Genomic DNA, 17,687 nt, shown 5'->3' on the forward strand with positions numbered 1-17,687 from the left:
GAGAGAAGAGAACATCTCTCCGATTCAGCAGTGAGCCCTCTGGCGTAGACGCTGGCTGCAGGCAGCTGGGCTCTGTGCTTGCCTTGCCGCTGCACCCACAAGTGTCTCTGAGTTAATGCTGTGGATGGCCATCTTCTTCATCCCCCTTCCTCACCAAACCAGAGGGGCTGTGGTGTGGGCTGGTGTGAGGTGCAGCTGTGCTGCCTTGGTGTAGAGAGCAGTCCTGCTGTAGGTGAAGCCCGTGCAACGCTGATCTCCCAGGGTTTTCCTGACTGAGCGCCGCCAGCCATAGAAGCTGGTGTCTCTTCGGCTCCCCTTCGCCTGCAGCAGCAGGGGAGCCTGGGAGAAGCTGTGACCCAGCAAAGCAGCCCTGTCCAGGAGGATGCACAGGGGAAGTGTCAAACTGGGAGGGGGACCTGCTTCAAGTGAGCATGCATTTCAGCTTTTCTGTCAGCACAGGCCCCAGTTTGTTGCTCTGGGAGGAGATGGCTAGGGCTGCTTCCAATCTTGATTTCCAGGAGAGACGGCACAAGTTTCCCGTGGTGACGGCTGGGTTCCAGCAGGAAGCCTGGTTGATGAGAGCCTGTTTTGCAGGAGGGGAGTTACCTTTGCTTTCTGACTGATGTGAGTGTCCTCAGTAAGGAGCAGGCTATGCCCAGGGAGAAGGGCTGGATAAGCCTCGTAGGTGTTGGCGCAGGGATAAGGAGGCGTTAGTGATTTGTGAGCTGGTTGAAACTGGGAGAGCAAGAGAGGGCTTCTGGCATCAGTGCGCAGAGATGGTGGATCCGTCCTTGGCAGTGTGCTGGAGGGGTCCAGGTGGACCTGATTGGAGAAGCAGCACAATTTAGACTTTAGGACAGCAAAGCCTAGATTTGGCTGGCCCTGGAGGACCCCTCTCACCTTGCCGCCCTTTGGATGTTCCCAGGCTCCCCAGGTTGAGGGAAGTCCATGGCGATGGCCTAAGAGTTCTGTCTGGCCTCAGGGTCAATGAATGGCGTGCAGGGCCAGCTGGGATTGCAGCGAGCCCACATTTCTGGTGGTGACTCACAGGGCTGTTTTCTGTTTGGCTTCCTGAAGGGCGATGGAGCAGCCTGACGAAAAGCACCGTCAGGAGCTGGAACCCCTGAAGGAGGAACAAGAGCTGGAGAATTCCAAGAGGAGTAGGAGCGAGCTTGGAAAAGACCAAGTTAACGCTTCAGGGAAGAAAATGCAGCCTGGAGTCAGACAGGTGGGTGGCTGTGTTTGTAGAGATGAGTAAAAGCCCTGGGGAGCTTCTTCCCACGGAGCTGTACCATTCCCCGAGAAGCCAGCAGCCACACGCGGCGCTGGGCCCAGGAATGGGCCTGAGTGAGTAACACGTGGGGTTGTGCTGGGAAACAAGAGCCGGTGTTTGCTCATGCTGCTGCTTCGCCAGGGATGTTTTCCCATGGGTTTGCTGGGGAGCTGCATTTGTGGGATCATGCTGCCTTTGAGTCTTGGCTTCACATAACTCCAGACATTCACTGTGAAGCCCTAGATAGTTTTAGTCCAGCATTTCTCCCCACTCTGCACATGACTTACACCTCTGGGCCATGATCCGTCTGGGATGGGGTGTCTTTTGCTACATGCCTGGCAGGAGATCCCGCCAGGCCTTAGGTATTCAACCAGACTTCCTCAAGTGTCAGCCAGGCACAGGGACGCTCAGCACACCAGAATGGAGCCCAGAGGACTGCACAGGAGTACGGAGGTGTTTTAATTTCCTGGTTTGGTTCGGAGAAGCTTTTCTACTTTTCATCTGGTGGGCAGGACTCCCCATCAGTCTGGCACTGGGGAGTTTGGTTTCAGTTGAGCTACCCTGGGTACCAGCTGTGTTCTGGATTGGGATTTGTGGAGCACCCAGCACAGGTCTCAGGCGAGGCTTGGGGTGCTGTTGCAAAGATCATCACTGCCCTGCAGCATCTGAGTTGGTGCTTTGAAATGCTCACTGCTTTTTCCTGCTCCTCCTGCCCAGAACACGAACGCATCCGCCAGCAACACCAGCATTTCCACCAGCAACCAGTTGGATGCCACCAAAGGGGTAGACAAGAGAGGATCTGTAAAGAAGCACTCAGGCGCTGTTGGGAGTGACAAGGAAGAGAAGAGAAAGCAGAGCAAGGTTTCCCTGATGGATGCCTGCCCAGCCGTGCGTGTGCAACACTCAGACGCAGAACAGGGGGCTCTGAGTGACAGCGAGAACTTGGCCCTGAGGTTTAAGATCTATGAGGCATCGCAGAAGTATGTGGCGCATATCTTGTCATTCTGGGACAGGGTTCAGGGTATCCTGCTGTCCCCTCTGAACCAAGCGGAGGTGCGGCACAAAGCAGAAGCCCGGCGCCAGCCTGCCTTGAGCCACGGGAGCCAGCAAAACAGAGGGAAAGAGCATCAGGTGACACTGGAAAAGGAGTGCAGGAAGAAAGAGCGCCTGGAGGAGTCTGTGAAGAAAAAGCGCATGGAGAAGGAGAGCACCAAGAAAGAGCGCCTGGAGAAAGAGGGTGTGAAGAAAGAGCGCCTGGAGAAGGATTGCTCCAAGAAAGAGCGCGTGGAGAAGAAGCGCACGAAGAAGGAGCGGCTAAAAAATCTGGAGGCTCTTGAGGACTCCGCATTATCTGAGCTGGAAGGGGAAGGTGCAGAAGGGTCATGCAGAGGCCAGCGTGGCAGGGTGCCCTGCTTGACCATCGAAGCACTGGGCTCAGAAGATGTGACCAGGAAGATCCTGGAGAGCAGCAAGCTGCCAGTGGCAGAGCAGGTAAAGCCCTGTGAAGCTCAGGTGCTGAGCCTGCCATGCTCTGCCCTGGTGCATTGCGTCCCACGGACAAGGGCACAGAGCCTTGTCCAGGCCACTGTTCCACAACGGCTCCGGAGCAGCCCCGTGGCTGGAGAGGTTCTCACCATCCCTCAGACGGGTGCAAAGCGGGAGTGCTCTCTCTTCAAGCATCCTGTCCGTTCAGTTTCCCAGTGTGGAAATCATTCCAGATGGTTCCAGGGCAGGGCAGCTCATGGTCGGTGTTGCCTTCAGCTGAGTCACTCAGAGGAGAGATTTCTCTCTAGGTCTCAGCTGTAGGTCCTGGCACTGCTCTGGAGCCTGCCCACCCCACTGGGCGTAAAAAAGCACTGTACTCCCTATAAATAATAATTTTAAAAACCCCATTGCCAAAAGCTCAGTGCCTTTAAGGAAGTGGGAGGTTGAAGGTGACGGGAGTATAAAGAGAGTTTTCTCTTCTGCTTTAGATCTTGGATGAGCTGGGACTGGGTCCCTCTGGGCCTCCCATTCCCCCTCCTGCTTTGTACTCCGTGATCCGCTACCCAGAGAAGCGAACGGCCCCTGCAGCAGGAGAAGCCCTCCAGCACTTCCAGCTTGTTGTGCCAGAAGGTGCTGTTGCGGAAGGAGAACAGGCGGCGACTGTAAGTGTCGTGGATGCTGTGCCCGCAGTGAAGGTTTCAGGGCAGGGGCCAGGCTGCATGGGGGCACGGGGGGCAGGCGAGATGGAAAAGAATCACTGTGGAAGGGCGGTGAAATCATGACGGGGCCACGTGTCTGCAGGCATCCCTTCTGTCTGTCCAAAAGAGACAGCTGTGCTGTCTCTCTGCTGAGAAATAGGATGGTTCTTTATCATGAGAGAAAAGAGCCACAGCTTTCTTTCCAGGGTGGGATGTCTCCAGGCAGGTCTGACCTCTCTCTCTCTTCTCTCTCTCCCCTTGCTGTTAAGACCTCCAAGAAACAGGTCACTCCAACAAGGGGGCGGTCGAGGAAGGAGAAAGCTGTGGGTAGCCTGGAGACTCTGAGGAAGAAGCGCAGCTCCAGCCGGGGCAGCAGAGATCTCCAGAGGCCAGACACAGGAGCACCCACATGTCCTCCCAGGTTGGACCAAAGTGATGTGGACACGGTTCCATCCCCAGGGAGACCTGTCAGGCGAGCTGTGAGGCAGGATGTGACCCCTCTGCTTCGCAGCCATCTCGCCAGACAAGGTCCCTCATCTCCAGCTCTGCAGGCACCCTCGGCCGGTGCCTCCATGGCATGGCAAGTCCACAACCCTCCGTTCCTCATTTGCTTCTTCCCAGTGTTTGAAATCTCCTTTTTAATTGCCAGGCTGAGCAGCTGTCGGTGGATAGTGCCTGCCCACGGTGAGGTGCAACTGAAGGTCCACTTCAGCTCCACGGAACTGGGCCAGTTTGAGCAGACGCTGCATTTTGAGATCCTGGGGACAAAGCGTCTGTACCAGCTGCCCTGCAGGGGCACCTGCCTGTATCCCGCCATCAGCCAGGACCCGCGGTAAGGCTGGCGCGTGGGAGCCCTCACGCATGGCTCCCCCTGAACTCAGAGCCAGGGCTGCCCCTTGTACCCCTGTGACCTTCTGGCTTGGGCACAGCGTGCTGCCTGAGCAGCCCAGCATCTTCCCGTGCTTGGAGCTGGGAACCAGTCCTGGTACCTCAGCCACCCAGAAGGGTTATGGCTTTCTGACCAGGTTTCCTACCTAGGAGCATCTCACAGCTCCTCATTCCCTGTTTCTCTCCCCAGGCTGGTGTTTCCCCACCAGAGGGAGAGCAAGGAGGATGAGGACATCATCTCCAAGAAGTATGTCATGGACACGGGTGTTTTCCACTTTGGACCGCTGCTGTGTGGGAAGCCAAGAGACGGGTACGTGCTCCCAGCCCTGAGTTAGCAGCTGATGCTCACACAGAAGGTGGAAGAAGCCATGTGCCTGGCATACTGTTATTTTTCCAGGTGCCTTTCCACTTAGATTTTGTAAAACGCTCTTTGAGTGCGTGACTGCATCATCACACCTCTGGCATGCAGGCACCAAGTATAGGGGCAGACATCAAAGCAACGCAAGGATGAACCCATATTCCGTGCAATGTGCCCCAAAGTGATCCTTTTTCTTAGCCTGCTCGTGGGAACATGGTCTTCCAGTGCAGCCTGCCGCTGCCCGGACACGGTGCTTTCCTCAAGATGTGATCAAGGCTGTGGTCCTGGCATCTCCTCTGCAGCCTTTTCCCCTTTTGTGGACAGGTACAAGGAGCTGCGCTATCCCAGCAACTGCGAGAAGATAACCATCCTGAACGTCAGCCCCTTGGAAGCAGAGGTGCATTTCTCCTTTGAGCGCGATCTCCAGGAGAGCACGTTCCTTTTAGAGCCTCCCAGCATGAGGCTGCAACCGAACGAGAAGCAGGTAGGAGACAGGCAGGTAGGACAGGCAGCGGTGGCAGTGCCCAGGAGCTGTTTCTCTTGCTGACTGAATGCTCTTGTGTGTTTGTTCTTGCGGGGACGGGGCTAGGAGCTGAGCGTTTGGGCGTACCCCACTTCAGCCGGCCTGGTGGAAGACAAGCTCATCTGCTGCGTTCAGGGGAACCCAGAGCCGGTGGTCTTCCGCCTGTGCTGCCAGGGGGTGCAGGTGGAGCTGGGGGTCAGCCCCAAGGAGCTGTCGTTCAACACGCTGCTTCTGCCCAGGTCAGTCACCCCACAGCCCCTCGCCGGGGACGAGAGCTGTCAGCCAGGGCTGCTCCAAGTTCCATTCAACTGCAAGACTAACATGCCCATCAAGCAGCTGGTGCTGAGTGTCTCTTTTTGTCTGCAGGAAGGACAATGAGACCCTGGCCCTGCAAAACCGCACACCGCTGCCCGTGGCCTGGCGGCTCATTGGGCTGGAAGACCTGGGCGAGGACTTCTCGGTGTCAGAAGACAGCGGCATCGTGGGTCCCCACACGGAGTTTGCTGTGCAGCTGCGTTTCAAGGCCACAAAGGCTCTCAGCATTCTGAAGACGATCCAGCTGGAGGTGAGGGGGACTGTGCCCTCCCTGGCAGAGCAGGGCAGAGTGATCAGCCCTGTGCTCTTAGGGATGGAGGCTGCTTGAAGGGTACCCTGCAAAGAGGGCAAAAGGATGAGCTTCCAGAGATTCTTTCCTTCCTGCACTGCTGGGGGGCCGTGCCCTTAGCAGCAAGGGGCTCTTGGGGACGAAGTGACTGCTCGGGTGCCCTGGTAGCTGAGCTCCATGGGGCAAGTATATTGGGGAGTCAGGAAGAGATGGGCCTGACAGGGACAGGGGTGCTACGACCCCAGCTTCTGCTGCCTCCAGCTGGGTTTGCCAGCACACGCGCTGCATCCCCGGGCATCCATGTCACCCCAGAAAACCAGCCGCTGCCTCTGCAGGGCTTACGGCTGGGTTATGAGGCTGCGCCCTGAGCCCGCGCTACAACCACCTTGCTGCTGTGCCAGGTTGAATGCTGTCCTTGGGTTGTCCAGACTTTGGCATGCTCGCTGCACCCGTCCTGGCCTCTGTCTGGGGCTCTTGACAGAGAGCGACAAACTCTCGCCCTGGGAGGCTGTTCCCCATGGTTTCGGGGATGCATTTCAGTGAGGACGCTGGGTGATTGAAGAGGAGAGGGTTGGTTGTCGATGCCCCCTGCTCTGGGACACCTCACGCTTGTGGTGGCTTTAAGATCCCTTTGCTTCCCAGGGTGCTTTAGCAGCCACGCGGCTGCTGGCGGAGAGAAGAGTTGGGCTGACAGGGTTTCTTACTGTGGCAGAACCCCGCTGGGTCAGCCCGGGAGATGAACAGGTTAGGAAAGCTTGTGTGCTCACAGCGCTTGTCACGCAGGGGAGGCCATGGGGGAAGCAGCCTGTAGAGACAAGGACTCAGATATTGTCTAGCAAAAGAATGGAGGAGAAGGGGCTAAGCAGTGCTTGTTTCTTGTCACCTCAGGTTTCAGATGCAGAAGACATCTTGGGGGTCGTTCAGACCGAAAACATCAAGATCTCTGCAGAGGCCTGCGAGCCTGCTCTGAGCACCAGCGTTTCTCAAGGTCAGGGGGTGCCCCCGAAACAAAGTAATGCGGGTGCATGGCAGTGCCTTTGCAGATGGGCAACCAAAGCACTTCTCCACTGCTGCCAGAGCTGGGCGCTGAGGTCCCCCAGCGTTTGGGTGCGGGGTTGTCCCTGCTGGGCACGTTTGGGCAGCAGCCCCTATGGCCATTCATCACGAGCACTCCCCAGGGCTGTGGTGTGAGGGGTGGGAGGGTACAGGTGGGTGATGGGCAAGGGAAAGGGACCCCAGCCAGCATGATGGCAGGGGACCAGCGGTTCCTTCCCGAGCTGCTGGCTCTGCTTTGGTGATCAGCCCCTCCACTGTCTCTTCTCTCTCCTCTGCAGAACAACTGGGCCAACTTCCAGTCAGCGAAAACCATCAGCATGGCCCGTGCCAGCCAGAGGAGGTCAGAGAAGAGCATGGAGGTGACCTCCAAGCCCCACCAAGTGTGCAGAGCCAGGGCCGGGCTGCAGCTCTCTATCTGGCTTGGTGGGGAGTCCGGCGTATCCCTCTTCGGCCTCATCCTCCTGCCCAAGGCACAGGGACCCCTCACCATCACAGCCGGCGGCACCACTACCTCCGTCCCCTTCAAAAACCTCTTCCCGCAGCCCCTGGCCTTTCCAGACCCAGTGGAGCACCTGGCCTTCACCATCAGGGGCCCTGAGAGCTGGCGTGCCAGGAAGACCGCCTCCATCACCATCTCCTTGGAGGGCGGCCTGTACGCTGACGAGGCCCCTTTCACCAGCAAGGTGCTGCTCTCCTGCCCGGGGAGGGGCAGGCATCTCCTGGGTCTACCACCTCAGGGGCCTCCCCCCTCCCCAGTGACCTGTGCCCCCTTGGGAGGTCCCTGGACAAAGCTGCCCCTCACCCATAGTCTATTAAAAGAGTTCTCATTGGTGTCTATTCATCTTAATTTAAGCTGGATCCATCAAATTAGTGGTTGTAAAAGTAGAGTATGTTGCAGAGTTGCATTCTAATAGAGAAACAATTTGGGACTTAGCGGCCAGAGATTAATATTGCCCATGTAGAAAATCAGAGCAAAGAAAAACACACCTTGATTTCTGGCAGCTGAGCTGGGTGCGCTGGGATGCAGAATAACACCAAGTCCTTGACTCCCTGGCAGCAAGGGTTGACTGGTAGCGGAAGCCCCAGAGCCCTATTGCTTCCTGTGACCATCCCGAAAAACTGTCTTTTGAGATCTCGTTGATTTATGGTTGCTTTTCAGCATGTTAGTCCTTCATGGTGAAGCGGGGCCAATCCTGGGTGCCTTGCCTTACCGTTCTGGGTGGTATGAAATGGGTTTGTTTGTCAGCACTTGCCCCCTTTTCCCAGTTGAAAACACAGCCTCTCAACATCACTTGTAGCCTTTGCGTGTCGGTCTCTTCAGGGGTTTTTAGCACGTTACTGAGTGAAGACTGAGATCAAATTTCCTTGCCAAAGGCTGGTAATGGTTTTCCCATCTCATTTGTGCAACTATCCCCACAAATGCCCTGCTGATCTCCCGAGTTCCAGTTCTTTGTGCCCTTCAGGCACTGACAGAAGGATCAAACGGAGCCGTTTCTGCCAGCGCTGCGCTCAGCCCGCGGCTGTTCAGTGCTCACTCGTTAGGCAAGAGTTTGGATTGCCATCGAGCCCTCTCTTGTGACTCCTGATGGGAGCAGAGCTGGCTTCAGCTCTTAAGAATGAAATTTGCTAACAGAATGAGCCGGTGGCTGTAGACGCTTATACCCAGCAGGACCTTCAGGAGACATTCAAGCGCAGGAACCCTTTCCACCAGCCAGGAGAGGCCAACAGAACACGCAGCTGACGGGGTGTGCCAGCCGTTCCTTGCTAACAGTCCTTTAGAAAAGGCTTTGGGGCACAGCCACCCCAACAAGCAGTTCACCAGTTGTGTGCCGCCTTTCTTGTGCACACGGGTGTGTTCATGTTTGCGTGTGTGGAAATCCCCAGGATCGAACAGCTTTTGCTGTGCAGCTCATCCAAGTGCGCTTTTGTTTTGAAGGATATCTGTATTTTTCTGAGTAGATGAAGGGATGTTGTTTTGCCTGGCCATTGCATATTTTCATTTGGCCGGCAAATGAGTGCAGGTTTTACATGTTTCTGTTTCTGGGTTTCTGTACCAAACATGGAACAAACGTGTGAGGCAGAGGAGGGAGAAGTCTGGGGAGGTTTGAGAGTTCATTCTCCGGAGCCACGGCTCCCTCGTCTTGCCGTGAGGGTCCGTCCTTGGTGAGCGACGGCTACAGGGGCACGGGAACAGCCTGTTCAGCGGGGGTGCCCCTTGGTTCTCACCTTCTTGGGCGGTCTTTACCGTTGCTATTTCCTGGTTCAGAGAGAGACTTCAGTTGCAAACGTGGTCCAAGCCGCGCGTGGGAGGCCTGCACGCAGCTCCCTTGGCCTTGTCACCGTGTGTGACAGTCCAGGTCCCCTTGTGCGGTGGCTGTAAGCTCCTTGAACAGCAAGGGCTTTGTCTGGAGGATCTGCAGTTTCTCCTGGCCGTGACAGCCACTCTGGTAGGACAAGCCTGTCACACACTGGACTTTTATCTGCTAGCCTGTTATTAATCCTTACCCAAACGTTTTCATTCTCAGCGCTTGCCGTCACGGATTGGTATTCTTCAGAAGAAGCTGTGTGCCTTTTTCCTCAGGGTTGGCTCTGCTGCACTGACAAGGGTTCCAGCTGATGGGCTGTGGCTCGGCTTTCTGATCTATCTTGAGACTGCTTGCTAACGAATTTTGATTGCAATTATTCATGCCAAGTGTTTTTTTCATTGCCTTTCTGCTTTGGAAGCGAGCTCCAGATTCGGGAGCTGGGGGAAACCCTTCTGTGTCCTAGAGTGTGGTGGTTTAGCCCAAGTCACCACACAGCTTCTCACTCACCCTCCCCCTGCCCAGTGGGATGGGGGAGAGAAGCTGGGAAGAAAGGAAGACTTGTGGGTTGAGATAAAAACAGTTTACTGAAATACTAAAAACTACAAGGATAACAGAATATAAGGGTATTAATATCTACAAAATATACAAAATGGACAGTGTAGGATTTCTCACCACCCGATGTCCGAATGACCAACACAGCCCGTCCCGAGCAGCGATCACGAAAGGACACCGAGCAGCAAGCAAAGGGGGAGAGCAAGCCAGCAAGGGAGAGGGAACGATGCCAGCAAGCAAGAGAGATGGAAAGAAGATGGATGCCAAGGGTGCATACCAGAATGGAATGCCCAAATGGATGCCCCCTCCCATGGGCAACCCCCACTTCTATGCTGAGGATGACGTTCATGGCATGGAATACTCTCTTTGGCCAGCTTGGGCCAGTTATTCTGTCTGTCTTCTGCCCAGCTTCCCACATCTGCACGTTAACGAGACTTTAACGAGACTTGGCAAGCCAGACAGTGTCCGTCGTCTCCTTCACAACAGCTCCTATCATCAGAGTGTTTTTGCCAACAGTCTTCACAGATGAAATCCAAAGCACACCAGCTACTGAGACGAAAATTAACTCCATCCCTGCTGAAACCAGGACACAGACGTAGGAGATGACGCAAGAAATACTGCTCAGATACCTGAATTTCCTTCCAGCTGGAAGGTCTTTGTTGGGGAAGTCTTTACACTGCAGGCGGTGTTCAGTGAAGCTGATTTTAGAGATGCTCTAGACTGTCCGCATTGGCTGTTGGTGCAAGGAGTTTGGAAGTCTCATTCAAAGGTCTTTGACATGAGGGGCTGGGTTGGAAGGGCCTGTGAGAAGGACTGTCAGGTTGCTTTTGGTGGAAATAGCGTTGCATGTGGTTTTACTGAATGACAGGGAAATGGCAATGCTCAGAATTGTATTCAAACTCACAAACAGTTCTATGAAATGTTTGTGTTCCCAATATAACCGTACAAAAACAGCGCCTAAAACATCGGGAATGGCAGGTTAGAAAGGAAAGGGAAAATGTGGATGTCTGCGTTTTGCTGCTACAGACCTTAAAAACGGACTTCTTCAGTCCTTCCAGTCAACTTAGACACTGCCCGCTGGTGATGATAAACCTTATTTGAATTTGGATAGATCCTAAGATGCTAGCCTGCCTGCCCGTTTTTGAGTGTCCATAGTTGGTGTTGAAAGCCAAGACAAACCACTGAGCACAAAGCAACTCAGCTCTCTCTCTGTCTGAGCAGGTATTGAGCAAATTCTCTCTTCCCGTGCTGTGCCACGTTCTGTTCTGGTTTTGTTTAGTGAGGGGGGACTACGCTGGCAGCTGCTCTAAGAAGCTTCTAGAAGTTTCCCCCTTGTCCAGAGGACTCGGCCGGGCCTAGGGCGGACCTGCTGCTGGCCAGGGCCTAGCCAATTGGTACCAGAATGTTCCGTGATAACGCCTCTGCGATAACGTATTTAAGAAGGGGAAAAAAAAAAAAAAAAAAAAGAGAAGAGAAGATGTGAAGGAGCTGAGCGGGGGCAGGGAGGCGGAGGCACGAGCCCTGCACCCCTCACCCTCTGGCCTCCCGTCGGGCGGCGTCTGGGCCTGACTCGGCCCGGCCCGGCTGCAAGGAGCGGAGAGGAGATGAGATGGGAATGAGATGTGAAGAGACCCTGAGAGGTGTCTGCCTGCCTGTTGTGAAGGATTTCTGTGAGAGGAACGGCTGCAGGTCAAGGCACGGCCGGGGAGCTGCAGCTAGGGCATGAGACTGTTCCAGCCTGCTAAATAAACGCCTCAGGAGGTCAGGATGGGATTCAGACAGCAAGAAGAGAGTAGGGTCAGTCAGCTCTCCACATCTATATTCTGACGTATTTTATGGAAAACCGGTAAAGGTCAGGGAGATGAGGACAAGAAGGAACGCAGACACTCACCTGCCCAAAAAAGTAAAAACCAAGGACCGACAACTTCCTCTACTTGTTTGCATGAGGGTCCCAGTTTTAAGCAACCCTGTTACTCTGGCCAGGACAAACAATCCTTCAGGATACACATCCTTGTTAGGTTCAGAAATGTTTGCAGCACGAGGTTCTCAGAGGAGCCAGACAATTCATTCTCTGGGTCCAAGAGGGTCCAAGCACTTGCTCTACATTTTTAGGGCTTTCTCTGCACAAGAAGGTCTGTTCTGGGGGCAAGCTGCTTCAGGTCTCTACCAGAAGAGAGACAAGGACAACTCCCAGGTGCCTGAGCCCTTCTCTGGCAGCAGAGACAGGGAACTGCAGCAAGAGCGACTCCAGGGATGCCTGGATCAAGAAAGAATCGGCTGACGATGCCACAGAATTGGAGTTGCTTTGCAGAACAGCAGAGTGTGGGCGCGCATTCAGATGCACAACTGCAAGAATTCCTCTTGTGATGCCGTACTTTGCGCCCCAGCCTCTCTGCTTAGATGGCACGGGCCAGCTGTCGCATTTTTGTGACAGCTCTCATCGTGTCCGCACAGTACCGGCACCAGTTCCACCACAGCTGTGAACAGCAGTTGCCCCACTGGGGCAGAGAGGGACAGGGTCACAAAACCTCAAAAGTGCCAAAACCAGCCCCATCCCCACTGCCAGGGCAGGAGGGAGCAGCACACAAAGGTGGGCATGGCCAGGCCACGGGTGCTGGCCCCATCCCTTCCCCTTGGACAGAAAATTCACCTCCCCGCAAAAATCACACTTGGGGTGGGAAATGGTGGGGATGGGAGACTGTTGGAGTAGGAAACCGTGACAGGGCTGAGAAGTCATGGCTGGGTTGGGAATCCATTGTGGGGATGGGAAATGAGCACTGGGGACAGGAAATCATCAGCGGGACAGGAAATCCTTGAGCTGGGGAGTTGCTGTGGTAGGAAAAGTCAAACCCTGGCAAGGCTGGCTGAAGCAGGTGCTGGCGCAGTGTTCGCCATAGGGATGCAGGCTGGTTGTCCCCCAGAAACCTGACTCTGACCAGCTGCCATGGCAGGTACAGCAGCAGGCTCCAGCTCCTCCTGGGGCTCCTGCCCTCCAGGTAACCCCCTGTCGGACCCACCTGCCAACAGCTCACCCCATCGCCCCGCTTTGCTTCCCCCACAGAGAAGCTCCCTCTCCAGCTGTCGATGCCGCCCAAGGTGCCCGGTGTGAGCTTCATGGTTCCGGGCGTGCCGCCGCCGGTCCCCGCCTGTGTGCTGCCCTCTGTTCCAGAGCTGCCGGGGTCCTGTAAGCCTGCCCAGGTCCACCCCGTCACCTACCAGGTGCCACAGGCCAGCGTCTGGGGGCTGCGGGGAAGTTGCAGCAGCTCCCCGAAAGCTGGCAGCTCCCTCCCGTGGTGCAGCTCCCCTCCATGCCTGCTTCCTGTCCCCGTGCCCATGGCTGGGAACAGCAGGTGGTGAGGGGGACACTGGTGTCCCACCAGCCGACGGGGCTGGGGCTGTGGGCTGTGGTCCAGGGGGAGCCCCTCTACCCCACAGGCTCCTGCCCGCTGCATATCGCTGCCTGCCACGGGCCCCCGCCACCCTGCCGCCCTGCAGCTCAGCATTGGGTGCAGGGCCCCCCTGCGCTCCGCACCCTGCCCGGCAGCACCCAGAAGCCATCACAGGCCTCCAGCGAGGACGGGGAGACCACCAAGAACAGCGTCCCTGCCACCAGCCCACGCCAGCCTGTCCTCGCTCTGCCCACTGGCAGAACCACAGCAAAGCCCCAGGCTGAGCTTTGCGGGGTGACGGAGCCTGCAGGCGGGTGGCCAAGCCGAGGAAAGCTTGCATCGCCCCGTGGCTGGCTCGGCTGTGTTTGCTTTTCCTGCAGCACTGAGCACGCTGGAAGTTCCGGGCAAGCCTGCTCATGTGCCCGAGAAGGGGCCAGCCGCTCTCACCCAGCCCCTTCTGGAGCAGCCAGCGCACGCCACCAGCAACAACACGCTCAGCCGACCCCACGCTGCGCACACTGAGGACACTGGCCCCAGTGTCCCCGACAGCCCCAGCTTGGCCGCTTTCCTCCACGAGCTCCCCGACCTCTCCCAGTACGGGGCGGAGGGCGGCTGCCATCAAGAAGGAGTGGTGCTGGCAGGCCTGGGGGACAGCAAGGACACCATCCCTCATGTCCCCGACTTTACCGCCTTCCTCAAGGAGCTCCCCGACCTCTCCAAGTATGTGGCTGAGTGCAGCTGCCCACAGGAGCAAGTGGCACTGGCAGGGCTGGGGGACAGCCAGGGCACCGTCCCTCACGTCCTGCTTTTCCCCAACAGCCTCGCCAGCACTGCTTTCCTTCCTGAGCACCACAACTTCTCGGGGGACGTGGTGGTTGGCGACTGCCCCCAGGACCAAGCTGTTGAGACGCAGCGAGGGGACAGCCAGGACACCGCCTTGACCGCCAATGTCGCCAGCTTGACTGCCGAGGCCCTTGCTGAGCTCCTCGACCTCTCTGAGTACGTGGCGGAGGGCAGCTGCCTCAAGGAGTGAGTGGGGGCAGCGGGGCTGGGGAATGCTGAGGACGCTGTCCCCGATGTTGCCAGTGTCCCCCGCTTGACCACCTCCCTCAACAAGCTCCCCCACCTCTTGGAGCGCAGGGCAGAAGGTGGCTGCAACAAGGAGCAAGTGGTGGCGGCGATGCTGACTGCGGGATACAGGGCCAGGCGGGTGGGAGGTGCCTGCGAGCACCAGGGGGCGGACCTAGGGATCACAGGGTCAGGGGGCGGTCGGGTGTACGAGTAGCGGGGGGTATATAAGGCTTTGTGACGCAGCAGTAAACTGGCATTCAGAGCTAGACACCATGTGTCCGTCTCTTGTGTACCTGCGTAGGGAGTTGCGCAGACGGACAGGCGCCTAAGCCGTGCTGCCGATCGAGAGGCGACAATTGGTGACCCCGACGTGATAAGGCAGGCCAGCATTGGTGAGGGAGGCGCGCAGTAAGGCGGAAGTAAGGAGGAACAGGGTGGGGGAACAAATTGTGAGAAGGTTTGCGTCCCAGCTAAAGTCGTGGAGGGAAAAGAAAATGGCGGCGGGGAAGAAGATGGCGGGAGGGGGGCCGGAGAGCCGTTACTGGAGCCATTTACAGTGCCGCTCCACACGCTCCCCTCTGGCCCTTCAGCGCCGTCTGAGTGTCAGATGTGGGGAAGAGAGGGTGGTGGTGCGTACTGGGGTTTGGGAAAAGGGGGATTGGTCCGGATTCCCGAGGCGCCTCCAGAGGGCACCGGCTCCGGAGCCAAGGGGACGAGTCCCCTCTTCAGTGCCCCCGCCATATGGGGTACCGACAGCAGGGCGAGAGGATAAGGCGCTGCTCCCAGAGCGAGCAAGGGAAGAAATACAGGAGAAAGAGGGAAGAGAGAAAAGGCTTGAGGAAAAGGTAGAGGAGTTACGAGAAGAAATGAAGCGCTTGGTGTGCAAAGAGGGGGCACCGAATAAGGAGAGGAAGCGAGCAGCAGCAGAACGCTGGACGATCACCGCACGGGAGTGCGTGCTTGCTGATTGCACGCTGCAGCCTGAGGAGGGGCCAGCGCGAACGGCATATCCAGTGCTGATCCAACCAGGGGGAAACCGTGCTTGGAATCCGCTTGATTACAAGCTTTTAATGCAGTTGCGGAAAGCTGTGACAGAAGGGCGTATCATGGGACCCTCTGCACAACTGCTGTTGGACACCATCGCCATGGGCGGCCCATTAATATTTGATTGGCGACAATGCGCTCGTGCTTGCCTTACTCCTGCTCAAGTCCCCATCTGGGAGCAGATGCTGCGAGAGGAAGGGGAAAAGCTGCTATTGCAGGCGAGAGATGAGCCAGACCATCCCATTTATGGGGCCCACATAGATATGTTGCTAGGCACGGGACCCTGGCTCGCTCCGCAAGATCAAGTTGAGTTGCCACTTCCTGTGCTGATTGCTGCAGCTGGGCTCGGGCGACAAGCCTTTGAGCGTATGAATCCTGTGCTCTCAGGGACACCGAGTTATCTCCATATAAGACAAGGCTCAAATGAGACTTTCGGCCACTTCGCAGACAGAGTGCAAACTGCAATAGCAGGGTCCTCTTTCCCAGCAGCTGCACAGGAAGTGCTAGTGCGAGACTGCTTGCGTACAAACTGCTTAGCGGCGTACACGCAAGCTCTTGCAGCGCTCCTGGCTACGGCTAGTGTGAGGGATATCATCCAGCGAGGGTGCGAATTTGGTCGCACGTAGGAAACAGCACCACTAGCTGAGGCCTTGCAAGCTTTTGCAGCGCAGTTGACTGGCTCCAGCGGGGGGGGGGGGGTATTTGTTTTAATTGTGGAAAAGCAGGTCACCGAGTAAAGGAGTGCCCAAAGAAGAAAGGACGAGGAAACATCATTTGCTGGGTGTGTGGAGGCCCTCATCGAGCACGAGAGTGTCCGCAGAGGTTCCGAGGTGATCAGGGAAATGGGGGGCCGGACGGAACAAGGGGTCGCCTGCCCGGCAAAACGCCTGGACCCCACAAGCAGCCGCATGGACGGGCCCGTGGGCGGGGCCCGAACCCGAGCAAGAATAGCAACAAAGGCAGCCCAGGTGGGGGGTGGCTCCTCTACACTAGGGCCCCTCACCAATCAAGTTGAGGCCGGGGCATGGGTGGCGGGACATACGGCTCTTGAACAGGGGTATGAAATACCACCACAAAAAACCGATGGACAGAGGGTGGCAGTTACATCCCTGCATACAGAGACTCAAGAGAAAAAACCCTTACCCTTGATTGCACTGACATTTGACATGACTACTCGACCCAAGGTACAGGTTCAGGTTTCTCTGGTAGGTTCACGACACCACAAACCTGCTCAAGCTACGATCACCTTCTTGGTAGACACTGGGGCTGACGTGACTACCATCTCAACTACTGACTGGCCCCGAGATTGGCCTTTGGACACGGGATCAGTAACGGTGGGGGGCGTGGGAGGAAAATCCGTGGCTCATCATAGTGCTCTGCCCCTCACCCTGCGGTGGGAGGATGGCGGGGTGTCACGCACCTCCGGCCCATTGCGTCCTTATGTTCTGAGCATACCGATCACCCTTTTGGGCAAGGACGCCATGGTCGGTGCTGGCACTGTCATACATCTTGGTCCTCCGCAGGGTTTTCGTGGGGGCCACTGGGGACATCCCTTGTTGGCGTCTGCAATGGCGATCGGATGACCCTCTGTGGATTCCTCAGTGGCCCCTACCCCAAGAAAAATTGACTGCCCTATGGGACCTTGTACAAAGAGAAGTGCAGCAGGGGCATTTAATACCATCAACTAGCTCCTGGAACAGCCCGGTATTCGTCATAAAAAAGAAATCTGGTAAGTGGCGACTTCTCCACGACTTGAGAGGGGTCAATGCCACCATGGAGGCAATGGGGGCGTTGCAACCAGGCTTACCTCTTCCATCAATGTTACCCCAAGATTGGCAATGTCTTGTGATTGGCCTGAAAGACTGTTTTTTCAGCATTCCTCTACATCCAGAAGAGACGAAGCGGTTTGCCATGACCATTCCTGCCGTGAACAACCAGACGCCGGCTCAGCGCTTCGAATGGGTGGTGCTGCCACAAGGCATGAAAAATTCCCCAACTATTTGTCAAATGTTTGTACATGCTGCTTTGCAGCCGGTGAGAGAGCGTTATCCTGATGTGGTTATCATCCATTATATGGATGACCTCCTCTTCGCAAGTGCCTGTCTGCCTCCGGCCCTGTTGACCACAATCAGACAGGTTTTGGCCCGTTTTGGCCTTGCAATAGGAGAAGAAAAGACGCAGACAGTGCCACCGTTTAAATATTTGGGTACTGAGCTCTCTCCCCGCATAGTAAAACCACAAAAGCTCTTAGTACCTACAACGACTGTGACCTCCCTCCATCAGCTACAAACACTGGTGGGCGGTATACAGTGGTTGCGGCAGTTTGCTCCCTTAAGTCCGCAGGAAATGCGTGAATTGACAGATCTCCTAAAAGGTGACACGGATCTGGCAGCTCCACGAAGACTGACAGCAAAACACCGACAGTTGTTAGCTGTTTTCT

General features: G+C 56.3%; 1 protein-coding gene across 1 annotated transcript in view; it reads left to right on the plus strand.

Moving 5' to 3' along the window:
• LOC147600344 (axonemal central pair apparatus protein HYDIN-like) overlaps positions 1–14,417 on the plus strand; it is a 39,467-nt gene extending 25,050 nt beyond the window's left edge. Inside the window, exons 26-40 of the mRNA XM_086751234.1 lie at positions 1,078–1,228; positions 1,991–2,404; positions 2,537–2,764; positions 3,247–3,453; positions 3,726–3,928; positions 4,106–4,288; positions 4,535–4,654; positions 5,027–5,186; positions 5,292–5,468; positions 5,596–5,790; positions 6,718–6,825; positions 7,164–7,692; positions 12,805–12,996; positions 13,513–14,161; positions 14,273–14,417. Of these exons, the coding sequence (XP_086607360.1) occupies positions 1,078–1,228; positions 1,991–2,404; positions 2,537–2,764; positions 3,247–3,453; positions 3,726–3,928; positions 4,106–4,288; positions 4,535–4,654; positions 5,027–5,186; positions 5,292–5,468; positions 5,596–5,790; positions 6,718–6,825; positions 7,164–7,692; positions 12,805–12,996; positions 13,513–14,161; positions 14,273–14,417 (3,661 nt within the window). The remainder of the gene's footprint in view (positions 1–1,077; positions 1,229–1,990; positions 2,405–2,536; positions 2,765–3,246; positions 3,454–3,725; positions 3,929–4,105; positions 4,289–4,534; positions 4,655–5,026; positions 5,187–5,291; positions 5,469–5,595; positions 5,791–6,717; positions 6,826–7,163; positions 7,693–12,804; positions 12,997–13,512; positions 14,162–14,272) is intronic.
• The last annotated feature ends 3,270 nt before the right edge of the window (positions 14,418–17,687 follow it).

The sequence above is a fragment of the Chlamydotis macqueenii genome, chromosome 6 (genome assembly GCF_036417535.1).
Source record: "Chlamydotis macqueenii isolate bChlMac1 chromosome 6, bChlMac1.mat, whole genome shotgun sequence".
In the NCBI taxonomy this organism is placed as follows: domain Eukaryota; kingdom Metazoa; phylum Chordata; class Aves; order Otidiformes; family Otididae; genus Chlamydotis; species Chlamydotis macqueenii.